Below are 17,675 nucleotides of genomic sequence, written 5' to 3' on the forward strand. Positions count from 1 at the left end.
ACAGTGTATGAGATCGAGGGAGAAAAGACGAAAAGGGGAAGGAGGAGCGGTGTGAGAGTGCGGAGGAGCATGAGAGCAAAACAGAGAGAGATGAAGAGCTGAATGCCTCCTCTTACCCACGGCACCCGAAGGCCCTTTCACAACTTCCTGTTAGCATTTCTCCTTTGAGCTGGGCTACATCCAAAGCATGTGTGTGTGTGTGTGTGTGTGTGTGCATTTAAAGGCATGCATGGTTTGTAAGCGACCGTTGTGCACCCTTTTGAGAGTACGAGTGTGTGTGTGTGTGTGCCTGGAAGCTTTTATGTGTGTGTTTGTGTGTATGTGCCTGGAAGCTTTTATGTGTGTGTTTGTGTGTATGTGCCTGGAAGCTTTTATGTGTGTGTGTGTGTGTGTTTGTGTGTATGTGCCTGGAAGCTGTTATGTGTGTGTGTGTGTGTGTGTGTTTGTGTGTATGTGCCTGGAAGCTGTTATGTGTGTGTGTGTGTGTTTGTGTGTATGTGCCTGGAAGCTGTTATGTGTGTGTGTGTGTGTGTATGTGCCTGGAAGCTGTTATGTGTGTGTGTGTGTCACGGAGTAAGGCAGGGAGCGAGGGAGTGAGTCAGCGCTGGGAAGATAGAGAGGCTCATTGAAAGGCCTGCGTGGTGCGCTGTGGTGGAGGAGAGCAGCCAGAGAAGGCAGACATCCAGGCTCACACACGCTGAGATGTGAGGAAGAGGATTGATGGATCTGTTGCATGGCCACTGGTGCTGCAGCAGCCCAACACACCTCGGGCAGATGGATTGGGGGTGCGTGCGAGGGCTACGATCAGTCTTTGTGCGAGTGTGCCCTCTGTGTTTGAGTGCGTGGGAGAGGTGTATTACATGGTCTTGGTGTGTGATTTTTTTCCCCCGTGAAGTGGCTGTTTAACAGGGCTTTGCAGCACTGATCTACTCAGGGGCAAATGTATAGATAGATGTACATTAGGGAGACCGTGTGTGTGTGTGTGTGCATGATCATGTTTGCGAGTGGGCGCCATACGTGTATGTTGGCTCACGTTTCATACACACACACACACACGTATGCATTTCCCTACACCTGACGTGTAAGTACAGAGAACGTCATCAGTGTTTTTCTGCTTTCCAACACTCCCACGTTCACTATTCCATCTCACATATCATCAGGGATCCACCTGCATCATCTCTCCACATTCAACTTCATCCACCCAGCAACTGCTACAGAGAAGCAGCCTACGTCTACACTTAACATCCACAAACTAAAGTAAAATCATTTGTTAAGGACCGTTTCAAACTTGACAGGATAAAAACATTCTAAACATCTGTATTTCCTGTATTGTTTGTTAATGCAGTAGCTTTGACTAAAGCTGTTGCCCTAGCAACAGAAAGGCAAATGGTGGATGGGTACAGAGTGCATGTCAGGGCGCGTGAGCTCCCATACCAATCCCTACAGTCGCTATATAACCATTTGAGTTGTCGGCTCAGCTGTGGTGGCATCTGACTTGTAGACCTGTTTACTGACTGATGGTTTATGTCAATGATCAAACTGCTTTTGTGCAGCTTTTCCAGAGCAGTACGTCCAGGAGGTCCCGTAAAATCTGCCTCGAGCTGAACCTGCTCGATGTTGAAATATAGTCATCCGGCAACCGTTACTGTGTGGGACCTAAAGACCAGCCTGTACTTGTTCCCACTGGAACTAATGGCCGAGTTAATGCTGCCCTCAGTTTCCAAAGAAGTGAAATCTACCAGCACTGATACATATCCGATTGGCCGACGAAGGACATGCCGGATAAAATCATATTGCATTGTGGGAAACGTTGACTATGTTCCAACGTTTTGTTTTGATTTGCACCCTGGTATTTCATACAGTGCTCATTAGAGGCGTAGACATCTCTCCATAGAGATACCACTATTAGCATGTCGGCCTCATCACAGAGCGTCCACTGCAGTGGTGATCTGGAGGGAGATGATTCCTGCAGTGTGACCCGCCAGAGGAATGCAGGGCCCTGCCATCGAGCCGCTGGGTTAGGAACAGATTGTTTCGTGGATCCTTCGGTGACTCACATTTCTAATGCACTGCAGAAGGATTTAGGTTTTGTGGAGGGTCACACAAAAGATGTCGATTTATATATTCTGGACCGATTCTGATTTTTTAAAATCCTTTCTGAACAACAAGGGATATTCGATTCGATTTCTGAATTGTAATCGAATCAAATGGAGAGGCCAGTGAGAAGGAACACACACACCAGAGCGTGCAAAACACACATTCCACCATATTATTAAAATGTGGTAATGTGTTTGAGATTGTATTTCACGATACACAAAGTCAAAGTAAACCAAATGTTTTTGAGTCAATAGAATGAATGTGTGGGTGGGGGCTGGGGGGGGGGGGGGGTATCCAAGCAGAGACATGAAGCCAGGCAGCGAGTACGAGATATGATCCGCTCCTCTTTTTCCGACGGGCTGATTGTCGATCTTTCTCTGCGGCGCACCTGACCTCTCCTCTATCCCATTCCTCTCCCGCTGTTTATGGCAGTGCGCTCACTGAGCTGAACTAAACACAAATAACACAAGCGGGAGGCGGGGAGGTGGAGCAGGAGGAGAGGGATGCTCGCCGTGTGACCGCGGTGCAGCAGTGATAAGCCGCCGCCCTGACATTTTAACAAGTGTCAGGGTCGCGGGGGTCAAATGACTGGAAACAATGCGTCGGGCCGATGTGTCGATTCCACTTTGTTACCGGGGGCGCGGACGCACGCCGCTTTTTGTGCTGTTTCGCTTCTCCTCTCCGTTTCTGTCAAACACTGTGTGTTTCTTTCCAAGGTTCCTCGTCCCTTCTCCTCACACTCTCTGTGGACATCTCCCCCTCTCACTGAATGCAGAGCAGGGCCATCCTTTCCAGTCATAAAATATGTCTGCTTATGTTTGCTTTTTGGCCTCGCTGCCGCGCTGCATTCCAGGTTGGTGACTTATGGGAAACATTGTCCCCCCCACACCACACGGTGCGAACCTGAGCTGACTTGAGTTTTCAGTTTGAGCAAAGCTTGTGACCGAGCCCAGTGAGTTTCTATTTGTCACATCGAAGCGGTTTACCTCACCGTAACCTCGCGATACCAGAACGCCTGAGATCTGCCGATCAAACGTCTCTGATGCAAACCTCCTCACATGTCCCGAGTTCAACATATTCAACCACTCATCTGCATGCGTGTGGACGCACGGGGAGGCCCACGTGGGGACACTTACAGTCAACGCCGTCTAAAACAAGATTATTCACATTTATCTTTCAATTCTGAGCAGCAGTGGTTAAACCGCCTGTGTGTGTGTGTGTGTGTGTGTGTGTGATAGCATGTTAGCAGAGAATCTGTAGCAGTGCTGCGGATGTATCTCACACAAGCACACGACCCAAGTGACGCGTTCAGAGACTGACTAAAAAGTCGAACCTTCCTCTACCTTTTCTTCTTCCTCTTTCCCTGCCCTCCTCTTCCCTCCACCCTGTGTCCTGCGACCTACAGATACATCCTTCATACTAACATGCATCCGGCCTTGTCTTTAATAGCCCGTGGGACTCACAGAGAAAAGGGCCCGTCAAGATAATCAACCCTTTTTTTCTTTTTTCTGTCCATCCTCTAACAGGCAGAGGTTATTCTCCTCAGCATGTTGACCCTGAGCATGCCTGGCAGGATAAACTCAGGTGTGGAGCGGGTTAAGAAGGCGGCTTCACCTTGAAAGGCCACACTTCAGAGCTGGGAAACCACAAAAAGCAATTAAAAGTATTGATGGAACTTCAATAGCTCTTAAACAGTGCTGCCAGACACCTCGGGGCAAGAAGCACACTAATCTTTTTTTCTTTCCCCCTCATCTCTCTCTATCCCTTCATTCTCTCCCTCTCTTTCCATCTTTCTTCGCTGACGACTAAGCTGGTCCTCATCATTACCGACTGATTGCACACAAAAAGTGTGTGAAATGTATTTACGGACGTGCGAGGCGGGCGGCTGGAGCGAAGACGGCGCCAAGACCCCCGATAAGGTGAGTGTGACAACGACAGTCAACAGTTCATAGAATCCCAGATACCTTGTTCGCCCTCTAATTGGCCGAGTAGGCGAGGGACGTACGAGCGCGTACAAGCGTGCGACTTTGTGAGCGTGCACGAGAAACGGGGGTCAAAATGAGCAGCTGATGTCATCGCTGCATGTGCACACCATAATGGAGCTTTTTTTTTTTTTTTTTAATGAAAAAAAAACACAGAAAAGATGGACTTCCATATCGCAAAACAGGAAATGGAGGAGGAGACAGGGAGGGGACATCCAAGAGCGGGTTGTTTACCGAAGCCTTCCTGCAGCGTTGAGCCAGCCACTCGCTAAATCTCTGATTTACGGTGCCAGGCTTCCTCGGCTGATGTCTAAATTTACGGCTGGGATTGGTGTTCGCCTGCGACAAGACACGGTCTCAAGAGTGATGGCCGGTGCACTAAAACAAGGTGTGTGTGTACAAGACGGACAAAAGCAACAGCTTACCTTTGCACTGGTTGGTGTTTTTATCCAGGATGGCTTTGGTTGACACTATTTTTCCATACCTGTAAAGACAGAGAAATGAAATTGAGTGTTTTTTTGACCTGCACACCTTTGACTGGCGGGGCACTTCACTCAAAGTGCCGTCCCGCGGTTTAAGTAGACGTCTTATTTTCCATATATACGCCGTGCCATTTAGTTGCAACTAGCAATTTGCAAAGTCGCGCAAATGTCAAGAGCCATTGGGATAAGAACTCACTTGAGGTTAATAACATGTTTATGGCCGCCATCTGACATTTGAGAGTCACTGCACATTTTAAAAAGGTCTGAAGGCGTTCTCAAAAGTTACGTTGTTAGAGTCCAGTCAAACATATTCAATTCAGATGTGAACACAAAGGGAAGTTACAATAATACTCATCCATTTGAAACAGTGTGGAGCTATTGGTTGAACATGTGTTTCATATTCACTTGTATTTTGGCAATTTCTATAAATAAACCCAACAGCAACTATTGGATTTACAATAAAGCTGAAAATTGGATTACGCCAAATTCTTGTTTGTTTTTGTTAACATATTCGACTTAAAGGTTTTTACAGATGGAATTTACGATATCTCTTTGTATCACACCGTAAAACAAGAAACTGACAAAAAAATCGATCAATTTCTTTTTAGGAATAACATGTTGTATAAATCAGGCTATGAATATATAGGAAAAGCTTCAGAGTATGGATAGTAATGGCACTGGAAGGTGTGGTGTGAGTAAGTGCAACTGAAGTGAATATTTCTGTCTCAGATTCTGAGGAAATCTCCTTTTGAGAAAAAACACCTGTAGAAGTTACGTTTTGTAAAATTCCATCTACTTTGTGGACCCTACAGGTTCTAGGGTAGAACTATTAACCAGTAGATATCACCATGAAACCTGATCGATTGATTAGTTAACATAGTTGATTAATTTTCATATGACAAGTTCTTCCATTTGTTTAAATATGCAAATTAGTTTATAGGTGGATTTTTTTAGAAAACTGCAGACGCAAATAAACTAATTCTACTTTATAGTAACGCCACAATAGATATATCTTTTGAAATTTAAACTTCCCATGGTATAACATTACCAATGCAGATTTACATATGGAAGTATTTTTTTCTGATGTGTATATACATGTGTTAATTTTCTATTTTGAGATCTTCTCTCCAGCTGGAAGAGCTCTACAACCTTAATTTGTGTGAATGGTGGGAGGAGCTACAGGTCCCCTCTGATTGCCTGCATTTCATTGTATGTGGTATTGATGCCCGTATCATTCCTGCCTGATGAAGGTTTGCAAATAAAGCGAGTGTCGAAGATTTAAAAAAACTATTTCCCTGATATAACAAGATGTGTGAGATGTAGTATTTGTTATTATGTCACGGCCGTAGTTCCCTGAAAAACGGAAAGATATTATATCCCTAGGATATATATATCTTTTGTGTATAAAGATTAACCTTACTGACTGACAGTGAGGTATTCTAGCTGCTTGTCTCAGCTAAAACTGCAACAATCTGCATTGTGTACAGGGCGAGAAGCATTCTAGCAGCCTGTGTGTGTGTGTGTGTGTGTGTGTGTGTGCCAATCTGCATGTCTGCATATACTTCATGGGTGTGTGAGAGCGTGCAGCAACGACCTTGCATGTACACTTGCGTATGTGATGCATACATGTTTGTGTATAAATAAATAAGAGAAAACTGTTCCCTGTGTAGTGAATGCACATCACAATGAGTGAGCACACACTCACACACTCACACACACACACTCACACACTCACACACACACATTATGTAGGGAAGAAGCAGTGGTGCAGCCCAGCCCATATTTCACCAGCAGGGGATAATTGTGCTATTTCTCAACGAGTGGCGGAGACTCTATTTACTGCATGCTGCGGTGGGGTGGGTGGTGGATATGAACTGATGAGCTCTGAGAGGAAAACTACCAGCACTGACACACACACACACACACACACACATTTACCCCGTAAGTACACTCACACAGAGATAAACACAAATGTGCAAACACACACAGAGAGAGAAAGAAAGAGAGAGAGGCAGAAAGAGAGAGAGAGAGGCAGAAAGAGAGAGCGAGAGAGAGGGAGAGAGGCAGAAAGAGAGAGAGAGAGAGAGAGAGAGAGAGGGAGAGCACTCACCAATCAGTGGATTGTCTCTCTTCAGCAGATAAACAGGCCATTTTAGCTTTAGGGATCCATAATCTACGGCCACAGAACGGGAGTGAGGCGGGACGTTTGATCACATGGTGACGCTCTCGAGCAGAAGTGCACAAGGCGAACATGGAGCGGTGAGCGCCGTGTGGTTAGAGAGCACGCAGAGCTGGGCGAGCAGAGAGAGGTGGTAGAGGAACAGACCAGTGGAGAACGAGGAGCAAGAATTTGAGATTTTAGCGGAATCTTCAGCAATGTCGTCCAAAATTTATTCGGAAAAATAAAGCTTTATATTAAAGCTAAGATATTGTGTTTAAGTTAAGGAACTGTTCAGTGATACAATAGCTAAACTGTTAACAGTGAGGCTAACAAGTTTAGATTAGATAATCCTTTATTAGTCGCACAGTGGGGAAATTTCTGAATCACAGCAGCGGGTGCACATTAGAGCATTAATTAAAAATAAAAATAAAACACAAAACACAATATTAAATTCTAAATAAATCAATATTTATCATGGGATTTAACAGGGCTGTAACGATTCCAGAAGTTTAGTTGTCGATACACCATCATTATCAATGCCCAATTTAAGAACAAGGTAAAAAACTAAACAATAAATCCCATGTATTAAACATACACGCCTTTATTACCTTTTTGTGAATTCATTGTTAATCCCAGATGAAGCAATACATATATTTTTACAAGATCAAATTTGAACACATGATGATATTACAGGTAATTTTTGCCCCAATACTCCCCAATTTTTACTGAATGAAACTTGAGCATTAGCGCCGTTATTTAGTCAAACTACGACGCTAACAGCTGACGCTAACTAGCTCTCCTCCTGTCGATGGCAACAGAGATTTGATGTTGACATTACGATGGTGGACAGCGCCGGTAGAGCCTCACCCCGGTACCTAACGGACGAGTATCGTCATGTTTTCAGAGTTATGACATCAGCTTGGTGCCGGCGTATTAGTTCCCGTCACATCCATAGTCTTAAACGCCTCGAGGAGACACATTTCGATGTATATGATGATGTGATAACTACACCACAGAAAAGACATCACAATATTTATATTGATCACAATGATGTATTTGCCAGCTCTACATGTAAGCCACTGAGCATGTTGTCCTTGTGTGTGTATCCGTCTAATTGCACACAGGTGTGCCCCTGCTTCTTCAATCCTGTAGGCTTTCAATCTGGGAAGCAGTTACAAAGCTCAATGCTTTTGGCACAAGATGGGGGGAAAGTTCTCATTAAAAAACTTTGTTTGGACTCTGGGGAAGCAGAGAGACAGTAGCTTCCCCATGCCAACTCATCACCGCTTGCCTCATTAAATGTTAAAGATGGCTCATCAATGCATCCTTTCTGCGGTCCAAATGCACACCGCAAAGACACTGCAGCGAGGTGGAAGGAGCCATCTCCATGTTATGGAGGCATACTGGAGACGGATGGAGAATGTCATCCGCCTGTTCATGTATGTGGCGCGTGCGTGTGTGTGTGTGTGTGTGTGTGTGTACGACCCTGCCGGTGGCTCCTTCGCCTCTCTGCCAGGCCGGCCAGGGGAGGCTTTGATGTGACAGAGGCGGTCCCTGTGAAGCACAGGTTTAACACTGTGATGCTGTGGCCGCGGATGCAGAGCCTGTCTCCACTAATCCTATTTCAATCACTCTCGCAGCCTCTTATCTCTGACTCCGCTGGCCCTCGGCCCTCCCTCCTCCTCACAAATCTCATCCTCTCTCCCTCTCTCTCTCTCTCTCTGAAGGCTTCTTTACCATCCTCTCCATTTCTCCTTCCTGCTCTGTGTCCTTCATTTCTCTCCTTTTGTCACTCTCTTCCTCCTCCCTCCTAATAGGAATCCCATGGCAATCATTCTGATGCAACATCGGATCAACCCCGAGAAAAGAAGACGGCAGAAATGAAACCGCCTGTAAAAAAACAACCAAAAAAACTGAGGCTTTATGAGCTATTTTAGGCCGATGAAAATGTACAAATTGCGGTGGGTGTAAAACATGTCATTCGTTTGACAGCTGTCTGGGCAGCGAGATGCGATAAAACTAAAGCTGAGCCGGAAGCTCAGCCGCGTTTAAAAATAAAAAAAATTTAAGAGGGCAGCTGCATGGACGCGACTGACATGCCGGCGCTTTTCTCTCACTATTGCGCGAGATGAAACGATCCAGCGTATTTCATTTCCATCATCAGAGCTGAGAAAGTGAAGTGTCTCTTTGCTATATGTGGGCAGAGAGAGAGAGAGAGAGAGAGAGTACCACATCACAGTGGTGTGCTGTTGGAAAGCATATTGCTGGAAAGGATAGATGGACCACCCAAGTGTTGTGTTGACACCTTGCTCTCAGCCTTTGGACAAACTCTCCAAAAGGTTCTCGTGTCATTAAACTAAGCAAAGCCTCGAACATTAGGTCCATGAAACCTGAACCAGGATCTAAGACCATCTGTGCTCTCCGAAGGACTTTGTATATACGCTTGTGTGCAAATGTGCCGTATCTGCATGTGACTGTCCATCTGTGCCTGCAGATGGAGACTTATCGTAGAATATAGTATCTATCTATATATCTCTGTTTATATATATATGATTTGAGTTACCACCCTTTGAGGGTTAGGCTTTGCTGTGTTCAGCTGCGAGAATAAATTGTATAAAAGGCTGAAGTGAAGTGTGGGAGTATGTGAAGGTAGATTTGTGTCTTTATTACGCAAAAAATAAATGGTTTCGAGAGCAAATTTCTCGTTTTTAATTGTTAGTTTTGCTTATGAAATTATAATTTGTTGCTGCAAATCAAAAACACTTTGCTCTCAAAAAAACCCCGTGAATTGAGTTTGGACGTAATGGGCGGGGCATACGCTGCTGAATGAGCGAGGAGTTTCTATTGGTGGATCCGGCTTGGCTCTTGGCTAGCAGGAGGTTACGGTGAGGAGGACGTGGAGGTAAGTTGTATATTCAGTACAGAATTTTAAATGTAGCAGCACTTAATACTTCAAATAAAAAATAACTTTCTGAAGATGGCACATCTCGAGGACAGATGACATTACAAAGCAGCAGGTTCATAATTACTCTACTGAAATAGAAACATCTTTTATTTTTATTGTACCTGTTAATACAACTAAAAGAGGAGGAATACATCATGTCGTTTTAATTGTTTGCTGTTTTCACAGGTGAAAGTGGAAGGAGAAGCTCTGCTGTTCCTCTGGAGAATGAGGGCGACACTGTGTCCATACTGAGAGCTTCTTCAAGGAAAAACCGTGCTCTATATTCCTCTGAAAGATGAACTAGAGCTAACACTGTGTTACAATATGTTTCACTTGTGCTTATTCTATGTTTTCTATTATTTAGTGAAACAAACAAAATGTTCCAGAATCAGTTTATACCGCAGCAATCTCTGCCACCTTCTTATAATGCGAGTGAGCAACATAAACACACACACACGTGTTTATTTACTGTGCTTTTTTTTGCGATTAGTTACAGGTGCATACTTGTTTCAGAATCAGCACATGAGATGTGCATCAAGTAAATCAATGAGAAACTTCATCCAATAAATGAGGCCGGTTGAAGGACGTGCTTATAGATGTCCCGTCCAAGAGAAGCAGCATCGAGGGTGGGGTCGACCTTCAGCTGTCAAGGACACGGCACCGCTGCTACGATGAGCCCGAGCTTTGGATCACCTCATCTTCAAGAGTTCTGCTTGAAGGATCTGAGATGGACCAAACACATACATTAATTACAATTACAGCCTTTGTCTCAGTTTTTCACATACTAGACGATCTAATGTTAATATTGATACATTTTTGTGAGAGTGAGATAGCAAATGATTGAATACTATACCAAGCCGATCCCTGGTCCTGCATGGAAGCGGCCTTCTAATGGCTTCATGTGAGAGGGAATTTAGCAAGATAGAAAAGTATTAGAACAGGGGTATACATGTTTTTAGATGTGTATATATGTACAGATAAATGACATTTTGAGGAGAGGTCAACATACCTGAACAGCTCTTTGGGGAAAAGGTTCCACTCTGTAGAAAAGGGAATTATGACCACATTAAAGTATTATAAATACAGAGACCATCTAGTTATATTGAATGACAAGAAAAGCCAGTCAATGCCAACAAACTAACTGTTTATGATTTAACAATCACACAGAACCCCTCCATTATACACAGACACGTTTAAATGTAAGTTTAATGTGTTTGGTGCCACTATTTTACTCTCTGGCGCTTCATATAAAAGGCACAGGTGGTACAATATTTTTAATTATCAAGTATCTAATGATACAAGCCTTTGTATCCATTAACGTTAGCTAACATAGTCATGCATCAGTTTGCATGGAACGTTGCCGACTGTGGGCTAACGGTACATGCACGCATAAAGTGGGGCTGCACGTCAACGGCAGCCCTCCATGTCTTCTTTAAAAAAAAAAGAGAGTCCACGGCACTAACAACACGACACAAAAGAGCTGCTACATGTAAAATACATTCGACAAAACAGAGCAATATGATGTCAACTTACCTGCACATCCTCCTCACCGTATCCTCCCGTTATCAGAATCCACCAATAGAAACTCCTCGCCCATTCAGCAGCGTATGCCCCGCCCACTGCATCCAAACTCCCGTCGTGGTTTTTCGTTTTGAGAGCAACGGTTTTTTTAGAGCAAAGATTTTTAAGTTAAGAGCAAAGGTTTTTATTTTGTGAGCAAAGATTTTTTAATTGCAGCAACAAATCCGAGTTTCATAAACAAAACTAACAATTAATTTTCTCTCAAAACCTTTTTTCTTTGTTTGCGTAATAAAGACACAATTCTACCTTGGTAGGAGTGAGGCAGCTGCATAAGAGACACAATGTGGAGAACAATAACTTCCAATCATCAGCTCGTGTATGCCTTTACGCAGAATAATTATCAGAATGTAGATGGTGTAGAACAAAAGGAGAGGCTGCTGCACTAAGAGGTGTACCCAGAGGAGCAGCTGCAGCAGACACCCGCCATCAAGATTTACTATCTGCTCCGTGCTGCAAATATTATCCAGAGCTTTCCCATATGTGAGAAGAACATTGTCTCATTGAATAAGTTATGGGGACACTCTTGCCTTTTGCAGTGACGACCTTTACCTTTCGATTTTATAGAATGTGCTTCATCATCTTGTCTTTGATGCTCATGCGAGCCACAGGTGTCACGGCGGCAGCCGCACACAGAGGACGGAGCGGAGGAGAAACAGATGGAACAGAAACACGGCTTCCTTATACTTTTATATCAAAGATTTTTTTTTTATAAAAAAAAATTAGGAGAACCAGGATGTAACAGAGAGCAAAAACATAAAGAGGATGACGGATAAAAAAGAAAAATCTAAGACAGACGGCACGTGCGCTCACCCAATCGAGTGATGTGGAAGAAGAAAGAGAGAGGAGGCGTACGAGGTAACGTTTGCATTGGCACTGAACGTACGTGCAGTAATCGTGTGCGAGCCTCGTCACCGAGAATCAGGAGGAACCATCTTGCTTTACACAGGCGCCGTGTAGCAGCTAACCTTGGAAGTCGTCCCCCGTCTTCGCCTGGCTAACATGTCCCACAGCGCGGTGGCTCAAACAGAGGTCAGCCCCCTGTCCTCCAGGCTTCTTTACGATAGAAATATTAAGCAGATGTTTTTGTGAAACGCTGTTGCAGTTGCTATGCGACTATTGGAAATGTGTATTTGCTGCAGCTGACCTGAAGCCTCAAATATATGTTTTTTGATGTTGTTTTTTTATTTGATTTCATTAAGGGGGCACATTAGTGGGTGCCATAGCAACCAGCTAGTCTTCCCGGGAGGGATGTGCTGCACCGCCAGACCTTGAGAGACGATGAATTGACTTTGCTGCATGTATTTTCAATTGTTATTATCTTACAACCTTCTACATTTTCAAACCCAGGCTCTCTGTCCGAAGGTCGAAATGCTGAAAAAGCAGCGCCGCATACCAAGCATTCGGAGATGAGAAACATTCCTCTGGTGTCTTGAATAAGAATGAACGAAGAAAAGCGGGAAAAACAGGCAGGAATGCAGAACGAGACAAAAGACACAGAGGCAGAGATGAATACAATGACAGAGAGACACAGGGGTGGAGTGGACGGGGGAGGGCATAACTGTCCTGATGCACACCTGGCAGCAGCAGAGCAGCTGTTCAGTCCAACAGCTCAGAGTTGATACCAGCGAGTTCTTCTCATGACCTCTGAGCCTCGGAGCCGACAGGTTGGTGGGAATGGTCTTTATCTTCATCCCAGCACGGAACCGCATGGAGACCACGACAAAGTCCACCGAACGCTTCAGCACAATACTTCTGGAATTTTTGGGGATATTTTTGGTGAAGCACGTCTTAATTAACCCTCCTGTTACCTTTACATTTACTAACATATTTTACCCTCGGGGTCAATTTGACCCCAGCAATTAAAACCTCCAGAAAATGATTAGAATTAATATTGTTTCCCAAGTTTAAGTGTGAGGTACTTTATGTTTGTTTGTTGACTACCTAAATAGCCCTTTAAATATATAAAAAAGTTGATATTTCTTATATGTTTGACACAGTGAAAAACAGCCTGGGGTCAAATTGACCCCAAAGAACACCGACATTAAACATTGAATGCGGTCAAATTGACCCGAAAGGTAACAGGAGGGTTAAAGACTCGTTAGTTCTGCAGAGTTCATACGCAGCAACAGGTTGGATGCGTGAACGACTCTGAGCCTCGAGCGCTTCGCTCTTTTGAGTTCAATCGGGTTAAAGATGCAGTGTTTAGGATTTAGTGGCACCTAGTGGTGAACTTACAGATTGCAACCCACTGAATACCTTTCCGCTCACTACTCCTTCTCAAGAGTGGCAAAGTCAAAAAGCCGTAGAGCCAGCGTCTGGTTTGTCCGTTCCGGGCTACCGTAGCAACACGGCGGTGCAACATGGCGGAGCCGGTGAAGAGGACCAGCTCCCCGTGAAGATGTGGACAGGAAATGAAAACGCAACGAACTCCAAAGGGCCTCTGTAAGCTGGCCACTAATATTGGGCCACCTGCTTATGTATTCTAACCACTCACTAACACATGTGGAAAGTCCATTTGTTTAGGTTGCTCCGGTTCTTTGGGCTTAACTGATTAATGGCCGTGCGTGGCTTAAGGAGCGATTGCCGTACTTCCGTCACCATTGCTTAAAAGCTCTAAAAGGGTCTATAAGAGGATAAAACAGGGTAAATATCAAAACATTGTGTTGGCAAGCATGAGCAGCAATAAATCAAAAAGCTTTAACCAATTGGATAATTCCTTTTCTTGGCAGAATCTCATCAGGTCTTTCGGTGCCGGGGTTCCCCTTGTTTTATTGGCAACTGTTTACTTTCAAGCCTTTAACGTCTCTAAATATAGGAAACATCTTGGGACAGAAAGCTTTCTTCTCTTATTTCCTCTACTTATACAAATGATACGTTCAGGGTTAAAAACCCACTGCAGAACATCTGGTATATTTGGGCATCACATATACAGCCCGGTCGACTAAAACAACACGGTCACGCAGCTTGAAGATCATTTATTTGAACCGATTCGAGCGGCTGCAGTACCGGCCAGTGTGTCATCGCACCCGTCCGTTGAAGTGGTCCGTGGTCTCTCTCTATGTGGTTATTAGTTGTCATCAACTAGTCGGATTTCCCTTTTTTTCTTATTTCCCTGCCTGATGTTATTTCTTTTCATGAACATTCATTTTACTTGGCAACGAAACGGATGACAAGTTGATTAGAGTCATTCAAACTTTCCCACCTCCCTCCATAATAGGAACAGATTATAGCTGCGAGCAGCATCACAGCCGCCGGCCTCCAGACAGGTCATTTATAAAGGAGAGGAAGGGGATTTTAAAGTTTTAGCATGTGTTGGAGTTACATTTAAAAACAATGAATCATTGCATTAAGGGAATTTCAATCAAATACTTCAGATAGCCTCCATCTGTTAAAGTGTTCCCACAATTTAGTTCCTGTCAAAGAAACTGGATCAATCTGCTAAATTTGGGCTATTTGTATTCCTTTAGATCTATTCCGTTTATGCCTCGCCGTGTGTTTCTCATGAATAACCAATAACCTGTTCTTTTTGTATTATCAAATCAATACAAAATTCAAAATGTTGCTAGATCAATTGAATTAATTTACCACGCTTTGCCACATTATACAGAATGTATTGGATTTAAGCACACACAAGGACCCCGACGAATACAACAAGTCTAACAAATAGCAGCACAACACCTTCGGTGAATCTTTTTTGTTCAGAGGAGTAATAGTAAAAAGAAAGAGAAGGAAAGACAACACAGGAGTGAGTCATCAGCAAAAGTGTGAACACAGTTCAAAACAACAGGCCAGTGCTGAGCGCTGGTAGGAAGCCAGCAGAGCCACACACAAAAGACAACTTTGATTTTTCTCAAAGGGTCGAACTTGTTTTCCAATACTGTGATGAAATGCCAGCACATCTGTGATGCTCACTATTTGTCTGCATGAAAGACAGCCACCTTTGAAAATATATAACTATAAACTGGGATTGATTAGAGATGGATATGGATCAGCATGACGTGCTGACAAAACCCCTATTTAATTTAAAATACAGACACTAAACTGACATGATGCAGTTTCACGGGGAGGTTGTGTGTCTTCGGGTGAGAGGCTTCCTGGGGTTTACTCTGGTTGCCTGGTAACCTTTCAGTGATGGCAAGCTCAGGGTTGCAGAATTTAGAGAAATATTCAAGGCAGAAACTTCCCAGGGGGATTTATGGGAATCGACTCAAAATAACTTGAGTAAAATGGAAATTTAGGGACTAATTGTTCATGTTGTATTTACCATAGGCAGAAACACTCCTTCTACCACACACACACACACACACACACACACACACACACACACACACACACACACACACACACACACACACACACACACACACACACACACACACACACACACACACACACACACACACACACACACACACACACAGCCCCTCATCTGCCAAATAAATCCAGTAATTTGTCAAATACATACAATGTTAAATGTTTGTTCTTCTTGTTTCATATTTCATTTATTCGATGTATTTGTCTCGATGATTTGATTTAAAATTCTAACTTTTCTAAGTGAAATATTTTTTTAATGAGTAATGTTATTTTCTTTTATAAGGTCGGGCATATTGGATTAAAAAATATATTTTATAGGATATTGTGAGACAGCTGAGGCAGGAGAGATGTTCACCACAGAGACACGACACTGGGAGTGTGTAGCTCCCAGTGTGTAACTCCCAGTGTGTGAAGCTCCCAGTGTGTAACTCCCAGTGTGTAGCTCCCAGTGTGTTAACCGAGAAAAAACAAGACAAACTCTAAGTGACGGCGGGAAGCATTAGCCTGTTCTTCTGAGTGTAGCTCGTTACAGTCACACACACACCCACACACCCACACACACACACACACACACACACACACACACACACACACACACACACACACACACACACACACACACACACACACACACACACACACACACACACACACACACACACACACACACACACACACACACACACACACACTAGTTTTCTTCGGAGGCAGCCTTGCAGAATAGCCCCAGTTTGTTTGGAAGTGTCCAACTTGTCAAACCCTCACCCCGTGCTCGGCTGTCTGACACGCACAAATGAACACATCTCATCTGTGCTGGTGCTGCTTCGAATGAAAGGGAGAGTTAGTCGGGGTGAATGGGGAGCAGGGGAGGAAGGCCTGTTTCAGTCAGAGAGTCCATAGATCTCAGGTTGTGTCCTATTGTCAGCCAGTCTCGTTGTATCGGGGACTCTGTTGGGACTTAAAAACTGTCCTCTGATGTTCGGCTGCAGTCGAATAAAAGTCAAAACCCAGTGTGAATGGAGCTGAGGAGACTGTTGCACGGACCGACATGTTACAAAGTCAACTCGTACTCGTTGCCATAGTTGTTGGGATTAGTTTCTGGAGGAAAATCGAGTGTACGGAGAATTTGACTGTTTTCAAAGGACTGTGTGTGTGTGTGTGTGTGTGTGTGCTACGCATCTCAGCCCCTGAAGCCATACTACAAAGGAAAAATAACAACACGATTAAGCATAAACTGTTAAGTCAGTTTCAATGCAAAAGTGGAAGAGAAGGTTCTTTCCAGCCTCTAAATAGGCAAACTCTCTACATGTCATGTATACAGTAATGGGGGGATAAATAATTCAAAAAACTAGCCTCAGGCCAAATCAGCTTCTCCGCTCGCCCTTGCTCTGAAATCGATGTTTGGGGAGGAATAAGGCGTTACATTTAAGTCAGCTGTAGCAGAGAAGTGGCGAGATTAACATAATGAAGAGATGTGAGAGAGCAGATGAGCGAGAGGGAGGGAACAAGGAGGGAGAGTGCAACAGAAGAGAACATGGAGAGAGAGAGAGAGAAAAAAAGAAAAGCAGCGAGGAGGAGGAGAGCGAAACAGAAAGGGGGGGCAGTGAGAGAGCAAGAAAGGCGTTCACACATAGAACGAGTGGGCATGGAGAGTTCCAGGAACAGCAGATGCTTCTACTCAGCATGAAGCTGGAGCTGTAGGAGTAGTTTAGTTTGGGCATTCCTGTGGCTGCCTCGCTACGTTTCAGAGGTTAAGCACCGCTATCTTCATGCACGGGGTGACGCACAACTCCACAACATGGGAGATAGTCGGGGGTGTTCGGGTGGGCAGGAGGCGGGGACAAGCAAAAGAGAAATGTACACAAATAGTGGGGGGGAAAGGCAACGCACTCCATCAATACAGGGATTTTGAGACCGACATCAATTGAAATGATGTACACATCTGAAGATGCTGATTTTTTATAAGGAGGTCTAAACTTTGGTTATTGAAGAGTAATTTCCTGCCATGCTGGAAGGCGGTGTTTTATTGTGGTCGGAGGTTTGCTCTGTTGAGCCTGTGAAGTTAAAACCAAGTTAAACCAGTGGAGGTCAGTAACTCATGAGTTTAAGGGCGT

General features: G+C 44.2%; 1 protein-coding gene across 1 annotated transcript in view; it reads right to left on the bottom strand.

Annotated features, from left to right (window-relative positions):
- rbms3 (RNA binding motif, single stranded interacting protein) overlaps window positions 1-17,675 on the bottom strand; it is a 182,406-nt gene that overhangs the window by 127,712 nt on the left and 37,019 nt on the right. Inside the window, exon 3 of the mRNA XM_056425448.1 lies at window positions 4,505-4,563. Within this exon, the coding sequence (XP_056281423.1) occupies window positions 4,505-4,563 (59 nt within the window). The remainder of the gene's footprint in view (window positions 1-4,504; window positions 4,564-17,675) is intronic.

Source organism: Pseudoliparis swirei, chromosome 1 (assembly GCF_029220125.1).
Source record: "Pseudoliparis swirei isolate HS2019 ecotype Mariana Trench chromosome 1, NWPU_hadal_v1, whole genome shotgun sequence".
NCBI classification, from domain to species: domain Eukaryota; kingdom Metazoa; phylum Chordata; class Actinopteri; order Perciformes; family Liparidae; genus Pseudoliparis; species Pseudoliparis swirei.